Genomic DNA, 24,644 nt, shown 5'->3' with positions numbered 1-24,644 from the left:
TAAGAAATCAGGCATAACTGGGTATATGAATATCTATTCCTGTTTTAGTTTTGGAGATTTTACCTTAATTTGCACAGTAAGTGCAGTTCCTTTGATAGATGAACTAAAAATGGCTTTGGTAAGCCTTTTTAAAAAATTATTATTATTAAACAAGGCTTCCCACATTCAAAGATCAGATCAAACCAAGGGTTTTTTCCTATATTAAATTTAATTTACAAAATAAAATGTAAGATCTTGAGACAGCCACAAATCTGACAAAATTCCAAAAAAACCCAAAACCAGATAGTTTATCTTCCATTATCTTTGAATCTGAAAGACATGCAGAATACTGCATTTTCATGCTGTTAAAATCAGTTCAAATCTAGACCAACAACTGTTATGCTATACAAAAGCACATGGGATCTTTTATAGAGGAAAAGGTAAATATGCCACATTTATTGAAAATACAACAGTGTGCATATGCTTTTTAGTCTCTCTCACACTCACACACACACACAGCCAGTTGATGTTTATAGTTACCAGTTCAGAGTCTGGATCAATCTAGTGGCCAGCCAGATTGGTTGCAGAGGGGAGCCGGGCTCTGGCGGTCACGATCCGATGCTTCTGGAGCGTGGCAAGACGAACCCAAAGCCCCATGGCAGTACACCCTGTTTTTATAGGGTTTTTTTTCTATGGATTTTGCTGTGTCAGTTTGTGACTGGGTTACTTCGTAATTGGTGTCAAGTGTCAGAGGGGTAGCTGTGTTAGTCTGGATCTGTAAAAAGCCATAGAGTCCTGTGGCACCTTATAGACTAACAGACGTACTGGAGCATAAGCTTTCGTGGGTGAATACCCACTTTGTCAGATGCACAAGCTTATGCCACAGGACTCTGTCGCTTCTTAAGTGGTGTATTTTTTTATATTAACATTCCAATACACCCTCAAGAGGGTCATTCTGTCCTGGTTTAGATTTAATTAATTGTCCTTAGAGGTGCCAGCCTTCACCTTAGGGTTGTCAATCTGCCCTCTCTTCATTATGGATGCACATTGATGGTTAAGTCTCTTCACTCCTTCCTTGACCATTTGGCTATAACAATGGCCTTCACACATTTTTTTTCTGATGCATACATTCCTCATTCACACAAATAGAGCTTTGAGAACACAGTGTTAGTCTATATTGAGCAAAAAGGCATTGCAAATTAAACCTTGCTAAGTTTTATAACCAATAACCAAGACAATTTACATTGAGACCCAGGCCTTCAATGTTCCCCTAATCTACTTAACATAAATAGTAAGAGACACAATACAGAATTCTATCTAAACCTTAAAACAAAGAACTAAAGAGGGCCCAATTCGTAATGCATATGGGAAACCATAGTAGACATAAAACTTATCCTAAAACAAAAGGGTGACCATAATCAGTCATAAGGATTGTTCTGGTCTGTTCACTCCTTTCTGCTATTCAAAAAGGGTGGCTGACAGGATATAATCAAATCATACTTTAATTCTTATAGTACAGTTATAAAATCCTGCCCCTACACAACCACTCCTGCAAGAAAATGTTAGGACAAAGGAACTTTAAACTTTTTAATATCCAACAATTACACAGAGGACTGAGTTATTTTACATTTACAATGCCTTATAGCAGGGTGATTTTTCCCTTAAAAAAGACAATTGTACTTAAAAGACTTCCACCTAAAATATCAACCTATTACAGACCACATTAAAAAGCACAGTATTTCATATAACAGTGGCAAAATATTACCAAATTATTATTTTTTTATTTTGCTTTTTTATATAAAAAGTTTAACATTTTAAAATGAACAAAATGCTTTGTTATGGGAGACTTCAAACAATTTGAAAATAATGTTACCTTTAATGCACCAGAATAGTCATCATAAAATAGAGAAAGGACAGTTATGGATTTTATCAAAGCGTCTGCCCCTTTTTTCAGCAGTAACATCAATCAATACTTATGCATGTTAGCTTGTTAAAGAAAAGGCCCCTGATGACATGACCTAAATACTCCTGATCTTATAAGCAAGGTCAAAGATGACAGCAATCATAAGGATACACACACACACACACATATATATATATGCTTCCTGCACACAAGCACCATATCCATTCCAGAAGCCTGAAGTTATTATTCATGTGAGATCAATTTATGGAAATTGATCTTGAATTGCTTTTGTTACTTTTATGCAGATATCCATGAATGGATTCCCCATCCTCAGCCCAAGAAGGAAAAAAGCTCTAATCTGCAACTATATTCTCACAGTTTATGTCTGCTTTACATGAAAGCTACATCTTAAAAAAATAAAAAAAACCAACCCACACATAAAAAAGAAGAGGAAAAAAGGGTAATTCATTCCCTGTCTACATAATAATGCATTTTACACCTGGTCAAGCACATTATGAAGAGGTTATTGACTTGCTCTGAAGCATTATGTTTTTGGATATTGGAACAAGTGAACAGTTCCCAGAACATTCTGTTCCCAGTATGTTTCTGACCAGGATTGTTCACTACTGTGTATGTTTTCTTTACATGTTAAGACTTTCATTTCTGAGGGGTATTTGAGACATGATTCATCTTTAAAAATATGCAAATTAAATGTAAAATAATATTTTATCTTCAAGGTATACCACAATATAAGCCAACCTATACCACTATCACTACTACTACCACTGCCGCTGTTGTTCAGAATAAGGACAGCCTTGGAAAACGATACTACTGTAGAAAAAGTAGCAATGCTCAGGAAGAATTTATTTAAAAAAAATATAACCCATTCAAAGAAATTATATCCTGGAATAACCAGTAACCCGGTAAATACAAGGGAAAAAAAAATCAAAGTTTTTTTTAAATGTATGTGCAATATGTAAACAGAACATAAATGCAGTATTTTTTTGCAGAACTACATAGGAGCATCTGAAGAAGTGAGCTGTAGCCCACGAAAGCTTATGCTGAAATAAATGTTAGTCTAAGGTGCCACAAGTACTCCTGTTCTTTTTAAGATTAAAGAAAATTTCATAAAGACCCTTTTAGATAGAAGAGCACAAATGAAGATTCCACTTTTCCTCCTAAGCTGTTTTTGTGGGAAGAAAAAAACCACAACTTTTAAATACTTGGCACTGATCAGAAAGTGACATTTTAAAGAGAAAGTTGAATGAGGAAGCGAGTCTAAGTGGTGAGCTGAGTCAATGCTACAAGATTAAAGCAGCCTTTATTGTAAAAAAGCACCCTCTCTCTCAATGCTTATAGAATATGCTCTAGTTATATAGGTACAAATACATGTGTTTATTGATATGAAAGTACCATGGCCAAGAAGCTCTGACCTGTGCAGTCAAGATCGTTCATATTTTTCTCCCAATCCAAACCATTTTATTCAGAAATAGGTCTCTCTCAGGTTGAAGATCTGTTCATGCTTATAGAATGAAGTGCACTGCTACCTCAATAACGCCACCCGATATAACACGAATTTGGATATAACGTGGTAAAGCAGTGCTCCCGGGGGTGGGGGGGAGCTGAGCTGCGCACTCAGGTGGATCAAAGCAAGTTCAATATAACAATTTCACCTATAACGCGGTAAGATTTTTTGGCTCCCAAGGACAGCGTTATATTGAGGTAGAGGTGTACCAGTCCATCGTGATTTACTTGACTCACATGCAAATTCACTATACCCATAAGGCCATGAGAATCAAAACCCAGCACACACTAAATTATTAAAATAGTTTTTTTCTTCTATGTACGTTTTCCTACATGAACTATTTTTTCCCTTCAAGCAAGGATTGAGCCTGACCAGCAGGTTGGTTAACTGTAAAGCTGCTCTGATGAACTATTAGGCCAACATTTTTAAGAGAGTGTAGTGATTTGGGGTACCCAATGTAAACACCTTTAAAGTGTCTCCAGTTGAGCATCCAAAGTCACTAGGCACTTTTGAAAATACTGGCTTTAATAATCAACTAGAGTGACCAGTCAATGCATAAATAGGCACAATCATGAAAGACCTAAACAGAACATTAAGTAATATATGCCCCAAATTGAATCTCAACATTTAAATAATGTGAAGTGTATTCCAGACTGATTGGATTTAAAAATAAAACAAAAAAAACCTTACCAATATTTTTATGCCACTGTTTAACTGTAATCTCTCCACACTCATTTCAGAGGAAGAAAGTCAGTAAAGAATGCAAAGTTAGAATGTCAGTCTCAGCACTGTTGTCAGTTTATCTTTGATGGTATGAGCATAACCTTTGGAAACCACATTGGTTTGTGTTTCCACAAACAGTATGGGCGTACAGAGGGGTAAAAACTCCCGTGCTTGTCAACTTGAAAGGTACACACTAAATAGTATTTTTGTGCATTGGAATGCAAGTATGGTGATTTTTTTTTTTTTTTTTTTTTTTGCGCAGAGAACAAGCAGGAAGCACAGTACTTGACAGTGTCCTTTTAGAAGATGGCATTCAATGGGCTGAATCTTGTTTTATGTTAGTACTCATCTTTTTACCTGACATATATACAGCATCTCAATCTGAACGTTCCCAGAGTATTTATCTCATCTTGCTTTGTACATATAAACAAAAAACAGTTAAACATACACTTAATCCTACTATAGGAACTGAATTTTAAAGATCTGTAAGTCTAGGACTTCTATTGTGCTTCTTTGGACAAGTCCTTATTTAAATAAATAATGATACATTTAAGTTCTATGCATGCTAGTACTATTCAACTGCTAATAGAAATCTTTGGTGCACTTAGATGAGAATCAGTGAGGTTGAAAAGCCTCTACACATGACCAAACACCCAGCTCTGGCCCCAATCCTGAAAAGCACTCAAACACCTCACAGAAAGTGATTAGCATTTTACAAGATAGGGCCATTAAGAGTTTGTAGAAGTAGGATACTGACATTTTTTCAGAAACTATTTATGCTCCTACCAAATGCAGAAGTTTAATAATAACTCACCATAGCAAATGAACTTCCAGTTTCATAATTTGGAAATTGGATATAAATAATTTACAATAATAAAAGTGAGAAAACCAGATTTTTATGGAAAGTAGAGAAAGTTTAGTCTAAAATGTAATCCCTAATGAGACATAATTGAGAGACAAGTATGATTCTAGGCATTTCCTTTGGCACAAGATTGACTGAGTCTAAAACAAGGAAACTATTATTTCGGTAATGAGGTTAGAAGTAGAGCCCTGCACGGATACAAAGTTTGTACGTGCATCCGACCCACAATCCACAAAAATGATCTGCAGATATCCATGGATTTGCAGTGCTCCACTCAGAAGAGAATTTCAGGGATTTAATCATTTAAATTGTTCTAGATAGTGGATTTGATATGGTTCTACCTAGAAAAACAGTGAGAAAACAGTAAAAGAATAGTTAAAGCCCTTACATGTTCTAATCTTCCTTCCTCTTCCTAATTATTTGTCACCTATATACGATGTATATCACATAAGGTGAAAAAACAAATGGACTTCCTTTCACTTTCTTTTCCAGAAGCCAACCAAAGATTTATAATTGCTGATTTCATTAATCTTTTAATAAACTTAAGCAAATTACTTTTCAAATTACTTTACACAGCAGTAATGTAGAAATGGGCACACCAGTGAGGGCTTCAGCTTGGTTTGATTCTGTGCTCATGAACAAGGATGAACTATTCCAATCTTTTATTACTGCCCGAGGGTTTCAGTGTATTACCACCACATCTCTAAATCTTTCAAGGCCCAAATGTTGGAAACGTTCTAGAAGACTGAACCAAGGTTAAGAGAGCACAAGTATTGTTTATAGTCTCAGATTCATAATTCCACTATTCAGATATGAATTACAGTAAAAAAAATGTAACCGGTTTGTCTGGGATAAAGTTAAATTTTAGTTTAAGGTGAGGGATCATTAAGAGGTTTAATTTCATGTTCTTTTTCAATCATGACCCTAATGAATTGGCTATAACCCTTCTAGTATATTTTCCATTATCCACAGAAAGGTTTATTTGGAAAGTGAGATGCAGACAAGTGAACAATTATTTTTATTAATGGCCAGGTCTGGGATTAAAGTTTGCTGCAGCTAGTATCCTTAAAAGATATGAGAACCTGTTTTCAAAAGACCTTCTATAAGATTTTTTAAAAGCCTTTAAAACCACAAGAAACTATAAATATACATCAAAATGTGTCTTAATGTTCATATATGCAAACAAATCTATTTTTTCCTTGCACTCAACAAAACTGTTCCGAATATTAGAAGTCCAAATAAACTACAAAAAAAACTCAGTAGCCATATTAGTCTTCTGGTGGCTAATGGCTTAGTAAGTTTGGTGGAATGTTATGGGTCCAATCATGAATGTTCATTGTTTGACATATTCTGTACAGCTGGAGCTGTATCAAGCCCCAGTAAAGTTCCAAGGTAAGACTGGTCTCTAGGATCCAACAATTGCTCAGGTCTGACAGGATGAACTATATTTGCAGGCTGGGGAGTGAGAGTATATTTTTCCAGAAATGCCAAATCCGTTGTTCGTTGATAATCTGGCTGCTCTGCCTGTGGGGGAAGAATGCCATGAGACTGGGGTGAGAGTGTAGTGGTATGTTGTACTAGATCAGCTTGAGGTTCCCGCATCTGAACTGGTACCAGTGTTACTGGCACACATACTTCTGCTGGTACATTCTGTAGCATAGGTTTGACTTCTGTTTCGTAAACTTCAGGCTGATCCATGTATGGTTTAGACTCAATCTGGAAAACTTTGTCATCAGGGGTGTACTGTACTGGCAAGGAAATTACTTTTTCTTCAGAAGTGGTTACTGTTTCTTCTGCAGCCTTTGTTCCATGTACATGGTCAATATGGTATTTCAACTTGTCTTTTCGTTTAAATGTTGCATTGCAATGCTGGCAGTTAAAAGGTCGAGCATCTGAATGAATAACCATGTGTTTTGTTAATGTCTTCTTAATTCTAAAAGACTGGCTACAAATTTGACATTTGTATGGTTTCTCACCTGTAGAAGAGAGTGAGTCAGTATTAATAGATAAAATGTGAAGTCAAGTATCACTATGTAGAAATCATATGGTTGGGGATGGGGAGCTATACCAGGGGTTGGCAACATTTCAGAAGTGGTGTGCTGAGTCTTCATTTATTCACTCTTATTTAAGATTTTGCATGCTGGTAATACATTTTAGTGTTTTTAGAAGGTCTCTTTCTATAAGTCTATAATATATAACTAAACTATTGTTGTATGTAGAGTAAATACGGTTAAAAATGTTTAAGAAGCTCCATTTAAATTAAATTAAATTAAAATGAAGGGCCCCCCGGACTGATGGCCAGGACCTGGGCAGTGTGAATGCCACTGAAAAAATCAGCTCACGTGCCGCCTTCAGCACACGTGCCATAGGTTGCCTACCCCTGGGCTATACGATATAATAAACATGGTTCTCAAGTAGCTGTACTGGAAAAAAATGTTTGGCATCTGAGAATACAATTCACTAAGTAAAAACAGAAAAGTTATTTTGAAGTGATATCCGTATAGCATTCTCGTCAAATCCAACTAGTTCAGATTTCTGCCAAGTGCACGTGAAGGGGACCAGTCAATAAATCTAACAAAGAGAAATAACATTTGCGTTACTGCATATTGCTAAAGAACCTCTATTTTGCATTTTCTGTAGGTCTTTCTAGTGAACAATTACTTTCTTACAGAGGAAGCAGAGGATGAAAAGCTGAGTGTATTAAGACACTAACCTTTCCCCAGCAGTTGGGTTCCAAATCCTAATTTCAGCTTGTAACCTAAATCAAGTATTCCCATGATCTCCAGACTGAGTAGAAGGTATGAGTAAATTTGGTAAGAATATACAACGAGCATCAGTAGAACACATACAAAACCAGAAGCACCTTTGCCTAGGGAAGTCTAAAAAGAACTGGCTACTACATTCAGAGGGAAGTATTCACATTCAGCAAGGGATGGCATACAACAAGCAGTAGGGAGCTCAGTTCATGCTACTGCTGCCCTAAAGGGTCATAAAGCCTGAAGAGTTAGAAGAATTCTGTCAGTGCTGTGATAATTTATCATCATCTCCAGTCACTCCAAGTTGGCAGTTACACAGAGTGATAGATAAAGTTTTACCTGAATGTGTCCTAAAATGCATTTCCAAACTTGATTTCCCTTTAAAAACTTTCTTGCAGACTTCACACTGATGAAATGTTGCTTTATATCTGCAAAGAAGAAAACATGTTTACATTAGAAGATCAGGTTTTTCCAAGGTCTCAAAATAGGTACATAGCCTGTAAAGATTCCACAAACTGCATAAGAGTTATAGTTCTGTATTTCTCCCTCTACATTTATATTACAATATAAAACACATCTGGAGAGGACAGGCAATTCCTTTAGGCATCCACTTGTCAGAGGGCCATCTAGATTTTTTTCTAGACTACTCTGCAAAGAGTAGTCTAGTACTGTGTGTTCAGACAGAAAATCTATTTAAAAAACTTCTCTCCAGGGCACATTTGGGTTTCAGATAGGGATTCTTCAGGTCAACATCCAAAGTTGGTCTTCAGTTTGGCAGCAACTTATGCCATAAAACAAGCCTTAAGACTGGCTTATGTTCCTTTCCTCCCAAGCAGAAAAAAGTGACAGTGAAACAAGTTGACTGAGGCAGTGAATTTAAGTACTGACAAAATAAAAGTTAAACAACCCTGTAATTGATTTTATGCACTTCTGTTAGCTAAGATTTACAGAAAATTATTCAAAATATGAATACTGAAAGCAATGCGTTTTTCCTGAAAGCTAGTTCTGGTTTTCCATCTTAAAGTATAAGGACTTTGGGAGAGCTCACAGACTACTGAACTAGATTGACAGAAGAACTAAGTTTGATCCCTTTTAAATCTTAAGGTTATTCAGCCTAACTATGGTATGAAAAAGGTCTTGTTTAGATTGCCAAGATGGCTATGATTTCTACATGGCCATTTCAAAACACAGATCTTGGCACTGGCTTTAGGGTCACTTAAGAACCTTGGCATAATGGAATTACAGAGAAAGGCAAAACTAATATTTCACATAAGAATTTATGAAAATTTGTCCAATTTCATTTACAATATGGAAATGTTTAAATTTTTAAACTTTAAAAAAATACCTACTTTTGCCACACTTTCTCTCCTAGATGAACACTTTTGTAATGGACAGTTAAGTGGTCTCTACGGCCAAAACACTTTCCACACTCCTCACACTGATGTGCTTTTTCACCTTTAAAAGGAGACCAATAACAAATATAAATTAAGTTGTAACAAGAATTCAAGTTTCCGAAAAAGTACAACCATGTTTAGAACAAAGGGTCCAGACAACCAAAGCTCTTCCGTATCTCAAAAGGATTTTCTATTACCCAAAGCAATGACTTCATGACCTTGGGCTGATCCAGGAAAACATGTAGTTTTTACCCATCTCTTCATTTTTGGTTCCTCATTCCCTGATCTCTTCTTCCTCCTACATGGTAGCTAATCTTCATGGCTGGGGGACATTACCCCCTACTGCCACAGAGAGAAGAGGAGGGAGAGGCAAAAGAATGACTGAAAGTTCACCCTCTTTCACGAGACTTGAAATTTCCACCTTTTACAATCCAAGCTCCAAGAGCCTTGAAAAAGCCTAAATTTTGGAGTAAGTGTAGGACTTGTGTCTCTTGCACTGCCAGTTCAACAATTAGTTTTAAGAACTTAGTGCTATATACAAATGTTAATCCTTTTTCTGATTTTCAATAGTTACCTTTTATGTTGTTTAAAAGTCTTGATGTTTCTTTTGAGTCATCTTGAGATCTTTCACAAAGTGGCAGAATATTTCTTCTCATGTAATCAGAGGGAGTTTGGACAGTCAAAGTAAGTAACTTTCTAGAGGAAAAAAGGCAAATAGAGTAGAAAAGGGGATTTTTTTTTTGCTATCTGAGTTTTCAAAGATTTCTTTGTTTTATAGTGGGTGTTAGGGTTTCAAACACTAAATAAGCTGTTTTATTCAAACAAGGGCTCACAAAGTTTAGTCCTTGATCACTTTCAGATCTTCACACTGTTTTGGAAAGTAATTTCCACCCTCTGGGGAATCTTATATTCCCTTAGGAGCCTGTTCTGGAGGAAGAAAGAAATCCCCAATGGTTCCAATCTTTCTTTTTCTCTAGAGATCTGATCCTCTTTCCATTTGCCTCAAGATGCAAAATAGCTGAGGGGGAGGGGAGTGGTTAAAAACCCTTCCTTCTATTCTTCCTCCTGTTTTACTGTGCTCAGTGTTGATTTTCCCCATATATAGGATTTCCTAACTACCAATCCACAATGGGGAACTTTAGAAACCCAGACAGTTCAAGTGTTATTTTCCCATATTTGAACTCTATATTAAAGTGATCAGGATGAAAACTTCAACAGAGACTGTGTGAATGACAGCTTCGTTTGTGTTACAGTGTTAATGTTTCAAACAGCTGCTAATACAAAAGAAATCTTAACTCAAAAAAATCCTCTTTTATCACATTTGCTTTTTTAAACAAATAAATAAATGTTACATCTTTTGACTGTCCCTCAGCTCTCTCTATTAACACAGAGGAAACATTCTACTCTTAAACTTCGCAAGTGTTTGAAGAGATAAATAAATCCTACCATAAGTAACATTTGTAATAGGCTTAAATACCACTCTTATTAAAACCTTAAAGAAAGTATAAGCATCCCAAATTAATTTTCTGCTCACTCTTACTTACTTTGATCAAGCTTCCAAAGATATAGCCTACCTGAGTGTATTTTTTTGTGTTTTGTTAGATGGTCATGCCGAATAAACGTTTTCCCACATTCTTCACATTCATATCTTTTGTCATTATGGTGAACTCGTAGATGAAGTCTATGTTAATACGTAGAGCAATTTGTCACTGTTCAAGCTTAACATGTTTATGATTATAAATGTGATTATAAAAATAGCATCTTCCTCAACAGATCTGCATGCAGAACTAGTACAGCTGTAGGATATGAAGCTGGATTCCATTCTGGCTCACACAACTAAATAACCTCCAGTTGCAGAATCATCTACTGTTCTTAAATGAGCCAGAAAGACGACAGCTCTACTTTCAAATCCCAAATTAAATTTGCAGTACTTGTAATATTTTTCTTGTTTACTTGTAAAGCTAGGCAAACTTGATATGGAAGTCACTGAGAACTCAGGATGTCTTTTTAATTACTTTTTAGATTATAGCTTCACCTTAACGAACATGAACATGGAAACTGCAGTACATTACTTGCCATGGTTTCCCCCCCAAACAGCACTTATTCAAACTCTGAATAAGGTCTGGAAGAAGTCAACTATAATACAATTTCTATTGAAGTTTAGGAAAAGAACAATGCAAACATTTTGTTTCTTGAAGTTTGTCATTGAAACTGTGATATGGTTAGTATGTGAAAGGGATTCTGTCATGTAATTTAAGATCCAAATTTAGATAATTAAAAATAAAAAGGATTTTACACACCAATATAAATCTAAACTCCCCACATTTTTCTAAGTTAAAAACAATTTAAAATGTTGTTTACTCGTATTGGAAACCCAAATCAAACATTCTCAACGTAATTCTGCAAGGTGTGGGGGAGGGGGGGAAAGGGGGAGAGAGCTCTCTCTATATCTTTCACCATCTAGAAAGTGGTAGCTTAATCTCTTTAAACAGAATTAGAATCTGCTTCATTACCTGTAGGAACTTCCATGACGAAAACTTTGCCCACAAATACTACAAAGATGAGGTTTCTCCCCACTATGAATTCTCAAATGTTCTTTCAAAGTTGTTCTGGGTTAAAACAAAAAAAAAAAAAACAAAGCAAGCAATGTTTTAGAAACTCAGTGTTACTACTACTTTAAAGTGTAGACGGAATCGTGTTCTCTAATCTGATGCATCACTATAGGTAAACAGAGGATTAAATACTCAAGTATTTGTATTAAATTATATAGAATATGAACAAAAAGTTCCTGAATTTCATTCATCATGTCTTATCTTCTCTCTACAGGCTTGTTCTGGAAACAAGATATTCTTCAAAGGACACATTATATCAAAGCACGTAAGGAATGCATGTTTATACAAAAAGTGGTTTTTGCTAATATTTTCTATATTGTCCCCACAGTTATTGACAATTTGTGTCTTAATGATGGCTTATCCCTCCCCAGCACAACTTCTTTTTCAGCCTGATCCTAAGATATTGGTTCACTGCATGCACCCAAAAGTTCTGGATTTGTGTGTGTATATCACTGGAACCTCTCTTTGCTTCTTAGACAAGAAAATTAAATGCAAAAAAGTTGCTGCAAATCTGTAGTTTAAAGTCAAAAAAAGAAAAATCAAAATTATAGTCCTCACTGCAAGCCTAATTCACATACGCACTAATGTGAAAGTATGCAGCCCTGCCAGTTTCCTCTTTTCTTTTTCTAATTCTTCTCCTGCGACTTTGTGATGCCACTCAGGCAACACAGGGAAATGATTGACTATACAACTGAAACAGAGGGCTGTCAAATATATAAGCTGTCTGAAAGAAAAAAATGCTCTAGTTTCTTTCAATTAATAATTCTAGATGTTACCAGTAATAGGTAAAATATTTTCAGTTAGAAGTACTGTGATTTTTTAAGTTGCTATTGAAACCAGTAACTCCAAATATATTTACTTCTGTGCACATATACAACTACACTAAAATCTATAAACCTATGCTAATGCAAAGTAGTTTTTTTTTTTTTAAACCAACTGCTTGTGTTAGAAGGTAAAAATGAGTTACAGGGAATTGAAAAAAATGCTGGGCTTTTGTACTTTATGTACTAGCATGTTGTTATATTTGTATATGTTTTATTTAAATGTGTACATGCCCTTCAGTTCTATAATTTTAAGAAGCACTGATGTTCTACTTTGTGTTCTGCTTGACCTGCTTAAAAAAAACAAACAAAACTAGTCCCACTTGGGGCCAAATCCTCTTCCAACAGTACTCAGTGGGAGCAGTCAGCTATTTGAAACGAGTCCATAGAGAACATACATAAGCTCAGAAATTTTAAATGTACAATCTCTTAAGATGTGTGGAACATCTCAGCCCCAATGACTAAAAGCAGATATTATTTATGTCAAACCAAGAAAGTAATAAAAATTACCTTCTCCAAAAGGGAAAAAAGTATATATTTGAATCTCATGTAAAAAGGTAAACTAATACCAGGTTTAATGTAAGATGTTTCAACCAATTTAAAAAATAAAAAAGCCTAGTTTAGCTCAGATGCTTTGCACAGCTATGTGAAAAGGCTGTTTCATTTTAAACAAAACAAAAAACCACTCATACCAGTTTCTCATACAATCAGTTAAGCATTAACCCCTGAAGAACAAGAATCCTACTTTTGTACAGATTTATACAGTTTCAATAGGAGCCATCCACTGGCCCAGCTATATTAAAATGCTTGTGTTCTGCAATAAAAGTTAAGCATCTGCCATTATTGTTATGGTTATATCTCTTTACCATGCATATAGTTCCTGGAATGGCAGAAGCTATTACCCATATTCAAATTGCATATGGCTAGAAATCAGTAAGTTTTGCTCCATTTAGGAAATGAAGCAGAAAAAAGACGAGTTTTTCCAATCAATTTTCTAAAATCTTTCATTATATATATATTTTTTTATTTTGAAGAGGGGCAGGAATGGAAGTTCAGAACTTCTCAAAGTTTCCCCTAGCCAATCCTAGAAATTGTTTCGCTTTCCTGTTTTTCATTTTCACGCTCAGCAATGTACCGATCACAGAAAAATCTCAATCCCTCTTCAGTTATGTAGCCAATGAAAGATGTTTTTACAATGCAGCAAATTCCAATACAGCCAACAGACTTCCCCACTAGGTCTTCTATATTTGGTGTTTTGCAGTCAATCACCTCTGGTCTCCACTCTCATATTTAAAATAATACCATAAATGCATATGTTGTTTGTGGCAGAGATACTGCTTCTTTGATACACTGGCTTATTAACCCTCTGAAATTAACTGATTTTATACTCTCAAAGCTATTTAATTTAGAAAGTAACATCTCATGTTATGCCAAGCCTTGACTGAGATATTCCTTCTTACCTTTCTCTGACTGATTTTCCACATATAAAACACACCCATTTTCTCTTCCCCCCATGAGTACATTCTATATGGCGCTTTAGATTTCTAGTGTCATTGAACTGACGACCACAAATATCACATGGGAAAGGGCCTGAAAGAAAATAAGCAGAACTGCTATTAGTTGTAAGTAATTACATTAGTCACAAACAGATATATTTTGGGTCACTGATGCATGCCTTAATCAAGCTACAAGACAACAAGGCTAGTTTAATGAATTATTATAACATGCCTCAAATTTTTTCAGTATGTAAAATTTAAGTATGAGTATTTTTTGCAATGTGTGTGTCAACAATTAAATTTAAGTTTGATAATCTAATGCTCTGACCTCATGTACAACTACCATAAAAACATAAAAATTCAGTATTAATAATATACAACCATGCTGTGAATCCGCCTGGATTCTTCTAAAAACTATTCTAGTTGACAAGAAGGGGTGAATATCAACAAAGGGAAAATTACTTTTTTTAGTGCTAATGAGGCCAATTCAATCAAAGTGGATATTGATATTCACCCCTTCTTGTAAACTGTTGGGAATGGGCCACATCCATCCTAACTGAATTGGCCTCATTAGCACTGAGCCTTCCCCCGCCCCTCAACTTGGTAAGGCAACTCCCATATTTTCATGTACTGTATATTTATACCTGGTTACTGTATATTCCACTCCATGCATCTGATGAAGTGGGTTATATCCCACAAAAGCTTATGCGCAAATAAATGTGTTAGTCTCTAAGATTCCACAAGGACTCGTTTTTACTGATACAGACTTAAGACAGCTATCACTCTAAGATCTCATATCTCAGTTGCTATGGTATCAGAAAATGTGTACAAGAGACTGAACAGTTCATAATAATTTGAGTATCTTTAGAAGTTAATATTAATCTTATATTTTTGGATTTTGTTTTATTAAAGTTTCCAGACTCATGGGATATTTCTCCCTCCTAGAATTATCTATTATTTGTATAACAGTGTTGCCTATCATAAAGTGAACTGGCAACACATGTACTTTGTAGGCGATTAACATACCTACACCTTTAATCATAACCAGAATTTCCCAGTCAGCTAGTCCAACCCTGGATTTGGTACATGGTACAGTTATTTGGATGCATTTTTTTTAAAATATCATTGCAGTTTAATGAAAAAATCAGAAATTAGTATCACGCTATAAGCTTTCAAAACTTAAGACATCTAATAAAATAAAATATTTAAAAGGAGCAAAGGAGGGGAAAAAAAATCAAACTCTGCACCCATTGGAGGAAGACTGTTTTACTTCAAATCTACTGTTTGCATGTCAGGAGGAGGTTTTTATACCAAGATGGAATTTTTCTTGATGCTTCAATCTTGCAAACCGGGATTTAAAGTGCTCTTCACAATAGGTACACTTGAAAGGTTTATCCTGAGTGTGAAGAATCATGTGTTCTTCCAAATGGGGTCTTCGAGCAAAAGATTTCTTACAAATCTAAAATGACAAAATACTTGGTCAAACATTAGCTAGAGACAAACTCAGGTATTTTTTAAAAAATGTTTCTATAGCCTCTTTTAAAAAAAAAAAGAAAAACTGTGGGAGGTAAGGAGAGAGCAATCACACAGCCAAAACTTTCATACTAAAATTGTTACTTTATTGATACTCAATTTCTTGGGGAAACCTAGAAAAGGTATCTATGGCTTTATATCCACAGCTAGATTTGTGAGGTCTGCACAATACTTTTAGAGCACTTAAAGCCTATATTGCTATCTGATTATTGTTCAATTGGTATCAGCATACAGCTAAATGAGAAAGTATGCGGGGAAGGAGAGCTTTGCCCATATTACGTTACTTTTTTTGTCTTCTCCTGCCGGAACACCTCCAAGAATATACCTTAGCGTATGGAGTGTATGATTATGATCAAAGAAATCAGAAGTGTACTGCCATTACTACTTGTCCTGACTTCAGTGGACATGGAGAAATTTTGGTCACCGTCCTCTTTATAACAGCCTTTAACATATCTGAATATGTATCTGGTCCCCCTCAGTCTTCTTTTCTCAAAACTAAATGTGTCTGTTTTTAAAAAAAAAAAAATCTTTCTTCATAGATCAGGTTTTCTAAATCTTATTTTTGTTGCTCTCTCTGGACTCCCTCCAATTTGTCTACATCTTTCTTTAAGTTTGGTGCCCGGAATTGGACACAGCATTCCAGCTGAGGCCTCACCAATGCCAAGTACAGCAGGCCAATTTCCTCCCATGTCTTACATATGACACTCCTGTTAAGACTCTCCAGAAAGATAGTAGCCTTTTTAGAAATTGCATCACATTCTTGACTCTCATTAAACTTGTGATCCACTCTAAACTCTAGGTCCTTTTCAGCAGTACTACTACCTATCCAATTATTCCCCATTTTGCAGTTGTGCACTTGATTTTTCCTTCCTATTACACAGTACTTTGCACTTGTCTTTATTGAACTGTATCTTGTAGATTACAGATCAATGCTCCAATTTCTCAAGTTCATTTTGAATTTTAATTCTTCCAACTCCTCCCAGCCTGGTGTCGTGTGCAAATCTTATAAGCACACTCTCCACTCCATTGCCCAAGTAATTAATGAAAATATTGAATAGTACCAGACCCAAGACTGATCCATGTGGGACCCGACTAGATACACATTCTCCCAGTTTGACAGACAACCACTGTTAACTATTCTGAGTAAAGTCTTTCAACCAATTTTTTATCCATCTTATAGTAACTTAAACTACATCACGTTTCCCTAGTTTGTTTATGAGAACATCAGTTGGAACGGTGTCAAAACCTTTACTAAAAATCAAGATACATCATGTCTACAGCTTTCTTCCTATCCACTAAGCCAGTAATCATGTCAAAGAAGGTAATTAGGTTGATTTGGTACGATTTGTTCTTGACAAATCCATGCTGGCTATTCCTTGTGACCTTATTATCCTCTAGGTATTTGCAAACTATGCTAATAATTCCTTCCAGGATCTTTCCAGGCATAGAAATTAAGCTGACTGGTCTATAACTTCCCAGTGTCCTCTTTGTTCCCATTTTTAAAGATAAGATATTTCACTAGTTTCTCAGTATTGGCTTTATTTTTTTGTCTTTTTGCTAGTCATAATACTCAACTCCTATTTAATGTTAAATATATGCAAACATACCTACTTTAATAATTTTAATGGCCACAGATATTTTGTAAAATGAAATCTGGTACTTTCTATATAGCCAGAGTCTTATGCACACTCTAAAAAACACAGTATTTAATAATATCAATCTGATCAACACAAATATTAACTTTCACTATGGCTTACACAGCTTATTGAGATCTGAGGGTGAATAATGTAATGAAAACAAAATACTCATTAAATCATTAAACCAATTTCTGTATAAACTAATTATAAAAAAAATCCCAGTAGAAAAAAACCCCTCAAGTTGTTTGATTTTTTGGTACAATCAAACTAATGCTTACATCACATTTCCAGCCTTCACTCTTGGTCTTTTTAATGGAAAGAAATTCTTGTATGTTCTCTGGATGAAACCTACGAGGAAAGATCAGTGAAAATGAGTAAGGTTAGCTATAAATTTCTTAACTGCTATGTTATTTATATTAACGCATGCTAGTTAGCATAGCAAGCAGTACTAGTGGATAATTCTCCTGTCATTCCCAAGTCTACTTATCTCCACATTTGACAAATTTTTAAACATAGCCTTTGTTCAAATATGCAGTATATGAAATATTTATTGCTTGACACAACAGATTCTGAAGTTATATGCATTCAACCACATAAGTTAAGATCAGGTCAATATAGGTATAATTTCAAATATATTTATATCTGCCCCAAACCAGACTAGAAATATAATTCACAGATGGCCCTGGACAGCTCTAATGTACATGTTAAACCCAGTTTACAGTCTACCCTCTTAACAGTCTGTATTTATTTGAAAAGGAACATTGCCATTTGTATCTAAATTGAAGTTCACCCAGCTTAAGCTGATGCAGGCCTCAAATCTGGCTGTATAGCATGAAAGCCAGTCAAACATTACCATTCCAATCCAATGAACTGACAAAGCTGTCATCAGCAGGCTGATGACACTGGAATCATGAAAGTGTAGCATATTAAAAAAAAAAATGGACTAAGGAATCTTGCAATACCTCATGCTAGTCCATAGGCCAGATCATTTGTATTACACCACTCTAGAGGTCCTCTTAAAAAGAACAGCGCCACTAAATGAATATATCCCTGCCACGGTCTACAGGGAAATAAAAATACTTCACTGTTAACTAAATTAAGTGCATCTGATAGACCTAAGACTCTGCATGGACATTTGATTTTCTTCATTCACCAGGAGAATAGATCATTGCCACCAAAACCAGTGCTGTCCCTGCATCAAACCCAACCTAACAACACACTGAAAGGGATCAGGGAAACAGGAGGATTCTGGATATTATCAGATTTGCCTTGCCGGAAAAAAACAACAACCTCACAATCTTACCTAAAAAAGGGTGATAATTACTGAGCGCATCAACTTAACTTATCCTTATACTACCTTATATGGAAGGTGGCTTACTGCATGTCCTGTTAAAAGAGGTGCAATTTTAAAAACCAATTCTAGAAAGAAACCAAAAGTTATAGTTTTCCAATGTTTTTTGTTTTTATCTACCACAGCTTTAGGGCTGGAAAATACAATATGCAGAAGTGTAACAGACAATCCTGCTCATACTTACCTCTTTGCATGTTTTGCTAGGGTCTTTTTGCTTGCATGCAGTTTATTACAATATGGACATTTGTGCTCCTTCTTAGGAAATTCTGTTTCATTATTGTGTTTCTTTCTGTGAACTGTCAGGTTAGATTTTGTGGAATAGCGCTGATGACAAATATCACACTCGAAGGGCTTCTCACCTGTGTGCGCACGGGTATGGATCTCGAGCTTCCCTAAAAAATAAAATCTTAGTTTAACATAGAACAACCATCAGCTACAGTCTGCTTAAAGACACATACTGACTGGCAAACAAACTAACTTACATTCTTTATCATCTTCAGTACATTTCTATTTTTGTTAGAATCTCCACTGTGTTTTGAAGCCTAAAACAATACAGGGCCTTACACAGTTCTGATTCACAGCACACAGATCAGTGTGTTCTTGTATATTACATGCACTAAATGCTTTCAGCCAACCCTCCAGAGGTCTAGGCATATTCCACATACATACGAACAATTATTTTACTGAGTTTCACTGGGTAGCTTATAGGGATTATATAGATAAATCAAATAAAGGTTCCCAAAATACTTTAATCTTCACTGTTTTAAAAATGTGTTTTATATTTACTCCACGTATGCTGTTACCACATTCTGTGTGCATTAGCCTACATACTGATCTCTGAAAAGCACTCTCTATCCTACACTGAGAGATGCATTGCCCTTTTTTATTTTTTTTTAAATAACCCAGTTCACGAAGTACCTCTTTCAAAATAGGGAACAGTTTGGAAACTTAAAAACAGAGCTTCATGTCATTTATTTCGGTATAATCAAAGACTAAGAAAGATAGAGACCTTCATACTTCATCCATGATTGAGTCCCAAGGCATTACAACAATACTAAAATAATAATTAATAATCTCTCCATTCCTTCTACACTGATTTTCATTCTCATTTATGACTAGGCTAAAATTGGACCCTGATCCTGCAATATGGGTCCACACTTGTGGAATCAACTGCAGGGCCTTGGACTGGAAGGGGGTTATTTCTCTGTCAGAACATCTACACACTACTTTTTGGACACACTATTAACAAAGAAAGAAGTGTATTGTGGTTATTAAAATGACCAGTGGAAGATAGATTTTTATTCCTCCTTCCACTCTCCCAACCCCCTTTTAAAACACAAAAGTTTTGTGGTTCTAAAATACAAGAGAAAAAGAGTTTGACTTTGTGCTACCACTCAAAATACTTCATTTAAAAAAAACAAAACAAAACCCTTAAACTTCAGACTATTAGGCTCTGTAGTCTGGACTTTCAGTATCCAAAAACAACAACAACAAAAAAAACCCCCAACTACTGTTATAAAATTGAGAGAATTTTCAACAAGTTTTTATGTTAAAAGACAGAGATCTCACCTTTTAAAAAAATGGTGAATAGTTATTATATAATCTGTGACCTTGGACAACTCTTTTCACCTCTGCCTCAGTATCCCCATCTGTAAAACGTGGATAATAATACTTACCAGGTTGTTGTTAGGATCAACTAGTTAATGCTTGTAAAGTGCTTTGAAGATGAAGAGCACTTCATAAAAGCTGTCAAGTATCTAGCTAATAATGTTTTGCTACAAGAAAGGTCTGAAACCAAAATGGTTTCCTGCCTTAATGATTAAATTCAAATACCATCAGAGCAAGCTTACTCATTTCACTATATGTCTAAACACATAATTCAGCTTCTCTTTTCCATATAATGACTATAAACACTCAGATCTCAGGATGATAAACATTTACAGTGGTAGTGCTACAGTATTAAAAAGGGCCTGATCTCATGAGATGCTGCTCTCATAACTCCCATGACTTCAGCAATCAGCTGAGGAGGCTCAGCACCTCATAATCAAAAGCTTAAAAATACATTAACTATCCCAGCTGAAATGAAAAATACCCAGGAAGATGGAAAAACTCAGAGCCAAATCCATGGGGTCAACAGGACTGCTTATGTGAATGGGGCAGGCACGATTTGACCCTCAGTTTAGAAAAGGGGTAGGCAACCTATGGCACACGTGCCAAAGGCAGCACGTGAGCTGATTTTCAGTGGCACTCACTGCCTGGGTCCTGGCCACCGGTCCGGGGGGCTCTGCATTTTAATTTAGTTTTGAATGAAGCTTTTTAAACATTTTAAAAATCTTATTTACTTTACATACAACAATAGTTTAGTTATATATTATAGACTTATAGAAAAAGACCTTCTAAAAAGCGTTAAAATGTATTACTGGCACGCGAAACCTTAAATTAGAGTGAATAAATGAAGACTCGGCACACCACTTCTGAAAGGTTGCCAACTCATGCTTTAGATAGTGGGGAAGCTCTGGGTACAGACTGAAGTGCTGGAGGAACATTTATCACACCTACACCAGAACATAATGTGTGATTAAAAGACTTTAACCTGGCTCTGTAAAAGCAGGGTTATTTTATCCCACACCTAAAATTTCAGCCAGCATGTCCCTCAACAAGTGGTATAAAATTTAATTTGACAAAATTTCAATGTCTTGTAAGTAAAAATGCAATTAAGTAACCACTATTACTAGTGACCCACACAAGAAAAATTCTGCCTTCAGATCTCAACAAAATTTAAATTTACTAATGGCAAGACCACTTAATATTGCAATCAGACCCAGTTTAAATCTAGAAGTGAGTTTAGTGTTATTCTATTTGACATGCAGATATGTCAAAACATCTTATAAAACTAGTTACTATATTTGTACAAGCACACCAGGCTCATTTTGAAACAGACCTCATCTATATTGCTTATGAATTACAACTGTACATTCAAGTGTTTTCATCATCAGGGAGTCACGTGCTGGGGAGACAGTGTTTCTATCATAAGAAATAATTGCTTATGTAGCATTTTACATATTATAGCTCCAACAGATAAATCAGCTACCTTACTTAACCAGCTAAAGTTGGACAGTTTGGTGGAAAGACAAGCCCATGTTTCAGATTTCTTACAATTTACCTTCCATTCTACTACTAAGTTACTGCACTCTATCTTCAAGCCTCTTTTGTATATTAAGAATTGGGATCATGACTGGGGTAAGAGAAAGATTTGTCATTGGCAAGATTTTAAAAATAGCACTCTTATGAATTCACTTCCTAATTTTAGTGCTACAGTAATGATAATTTCTGATTTTCAAGATCTATAAGGACTGGCATTTCATACTAAATTTTAGCAAACCAACACTAATTCTCTATAAACATTAAAGTAAAAAAGAATTCAGTTTATTTTCCACCTGAAAGTAACACCATGTGGTAAAGAGGAAGGAGACAAAACTTTAATTGCTCTTACCTGTTCGATCAAATGTTTTGTCACACTTGGGACACTGCAATAGTTTTTTGCTACTACTCTGAATGATTACTGGAGTTAAACCTTCAGGAATATTTCCTACTGAATCAACCGGCTCAGGACTCACTTCAGAATCATTATGTTCTTTTTTACTTTGCTCTTCAGCATCAGACTCATCTGATATTTCTTCTTCTTCTTCTTCCTGACCCTCTTCATCTGCACTGCGGTCACTTCCACTATCTTCACATTCATTTTTAACTGATATTTCTCTCTCAGAATGGACTTTATCCAAGTTGCTGTCAGACACATCGCTGCTTTCGTTATCACTGTTATCAAACTTAGCTGGGCATTTACGGTTCCTTGTAGATCTTCTGGTAGAAAAGTCTGCTTTCTCAACCATTTTTAAACCATGTTTTTTTTCCAGTGGAAGGGATCTGTGAGCTTTAGCCAAGTGGTTTTCTAAGGATTTCTTGTAACAGAAGTTTCGACTGCAAAAAGTGCACTGGTGACTATTTGATAGTTTACCAGTCAACTCATTGAGAGTTTCAGCTGGTACTGGGTTTTCAGTTACCGCTTCAGATTGTATGCCGGAAATATTTTCATTACTGAGCAGTTTGACTGCATCTATAATGTCTAAAAATTTAGCTGCTTCCAACACTAAAGGGATTTCATTTTTATATACAAAAAACTCAGATGTGTACAAAAACTCAAGCAAATGTTGAAAAACAGAATGAGTTACATGATCCAGTGTGACAACATCTGTGCTTGGGTTTTTGCTCAAACAAGCATGAAAATAACTACTGCCAACAGCTACAACAACTTTGTGTGCGCTAAATTCTTTTCCTTCTACTATTATAAGTAAGTCACAAAAAGATGGTTGTTTCTGTCTATCATCATTTAAATATTTAAGTAGATTTTTATTATACTGCAGTGAACTTAAGAGTTTTCTTTGTTCTGGTGATGGAGGAAGTTCTTGGGAACACTCGAGTTGGTCTGCAATAGCTACTTCTGCAGATTTGGAGACAGCTTTTTGGTCAGAATCTACTATAAGAACCCCATCAGAAATATTCTTCTCATGGCCAAAATGTATCTTCTCATTTAGATTTCCAGGGAACTTTCTCCTTTTCTTCATTTCAATAGTGCAGCTTTAATATCAGAAACTTCATAAGCAATCAAAAAGATTTATGGTGAAGCCTTAATGCAGTTCTGAATTTTTTTTAAACACATTGATCAGAATATTTTCATAATCTGTAAAAGAATATTAATAATTACACTTGGGACACAACAATAGGTCACTTACTTACTAACACTATATACAATTTCTACTTACTTTTAATGGGTTTGCATACTTTAAGCATTTACTAAATTATTAAAACCTAATCTCTTCCCATTCTAGCCTATCATATAACATTGCTGTGCACTGATAAATGAAATATCTATTTATTAGGCAGCTGAAGAGTGCGCTCCTATAGTTTGTGAAATGCTCTGAGACAGATGCAAGATACCATTCTTACACAGATTTGCTTTGATCTCTGCAGCATCCTTTCAGAGCCAGAACAAAGTTAAAACCCAAAACCAGCATCATTAACATTAAATCTTGTCCGTATTAACTGTGCACTTTTCATACTGATGTTGGCTGGGTGACACACTCGCTGAACTCGAAACGGGTGTATTCACGTTGAGGCCAACCAATCACATATTCTGTGCTCAATACTCCAGTCTCCTATTGACATCCGGACTGGGGAGTTTTGTGCTCCTGCCGAACAGCAGCGTGACACATCCTGTGCGGCTTGGCGAAGAGATTTCGGGTGGCGGGTCGTTTTGCCTCCAAATGTCAAATCCCCCAGCCCCGCACGTCCCTCGTGCGTGTGAGAGCCTTTGTCTCCCCCCGAGAGACCGGCGGGGGTCACTGCCGCACGGTCCCCAAGGGCGGGGGGAGGGGGAAAGGGGCCCGCCACCTCACCCCCAGGCCGCCGAACAGTCCCTCGGCCACAGGGGAGGGACGGGAGCGCCCTTGCCCCCCGCCCCGGGGCCTGCGGAGGGCCCCCGATTCCCCCGCCTCGGAGCAGGAGCAGAGTCCCCAACCCCGCGAACCGCGTCCCGGCCCCAGCGGGCTGTGGGGCTCACCCGCCCCTCCACCCGGGCGACGTTCCGGCCACGGGGGCCGTAAAGCGCTCGCCTCGCCCCACTGGATCCGCCTGCCGGACGCAGCAGCAGCAGCACCACACACCTGCCCCGGGCCGGGCGCTCCCCGCCGCCGCCTGTCAGCCGCTAACCTCCGCCGCCGCCGCCGCCGCCGCGCTCGCAACGAGAGCCACCGCCCCCCCATTTCCGGGTTCCGGCGCCCGCGTCAGACGCAGCCTCGCTCTGGGAACGAACACCTCGACGTCCGGGAGGCGGGGCTAGCGCTGGTAGCGAGCGCGGCTCTTGTACGTCACTGCGTGGCTGGAGGACGTGGTGTCTCGTGTGCGCTGCCCAGCCCGCCCTGTGGAGGAGAGCCCCGCCCAGGCAGCGGGGCGGAGCCAGCCTGCCAAACCGCCCTATCTTAGGCCGCGCCCAGGC

The 24,644-nt window shown here is 36.8% G+C and overlaps 1 protein-coding gene across 1 annotated transcript; it reads right to left on the bottom strand.

The window, feature by feature from the left end:
• Positions 1-1,545: 1,545 nt before the first annotated feature.
• Positions 1,546-24,359, bottom strand: ZBTB41 (zinc finger and BTB domain containing 41). Its single transcript, XM_045027940.1, has 11 exons — positions 24,313-24,359; positions 22,086-23,330; positions 18,777-18,984; positions 17,520-17,589; positions 15,383-15,530; positions 14,036-14,165; positions 11,656-11,751; positions 10,717-10,823; positions 9,098-9,203; positions 8,088-8,176; positions 1,546-6,968 (listed from the first exon to the last, which is right to left on the bottom strand). The coding sequence occupies exons 2-11, from the start codon at positions 23,212-23,214 to the stop codon at positions 6,316-6,318; spliced, it is 2,736 nt and encodes a 911-aa protein (XP_044883875.1). The 5' UTR covers positions 23,215-23,330; positions 24,313-24,359; the 3' UTR covers positions 1,546-6,315.
• Positions 24,360-24,644: the final 285 nt, after the last annotated feature.

Source organism: Mauremys mutica, chromosome 8 (genome assembly GCF_020497125.1).
Source record: "Mauremys mutica isolate MM-2020 ecotype Southern chromosome 8, ASM2049712v1, whole genome shotgun sequence".
NCBI classification, from domain to species: Eukaryota; Metazoa; Chordata; order Testudines; family Geoemydidae; genus Mauremys; species Mauremys mutica.
The sequence above is the reverse complement of the archived record's forward strand: the minus strand, read 5'-3'. Positions and strand labels throughout refer to the sequence as shown.

Excerpts from the sequence above, each read along its gene's own strand:
- ZBTB41 (XM_045027940.1), bottom strand. The coding sequence starts at position 23,214 with ATGAAGAAAAGGAGAAAGTTCCCTGGAAATCTAAATGAGAAGATACAT. Across the intron at positions 15,531-17,519 it reads GTGAAGGCTGGAAATGTGAT|ATTTGTAAGAAATCTTTTGC; the intron begins GTAAGCATTAGT and ends TTGTCATTTTAG. Across the intron at positions 6,969-8,087 it reads GCATTTTAGGACACATTCAG|GTGAGAAACCATACAAATGT; the intron begins GTAAAACTTTAT and ends TCTCTTCTACAG.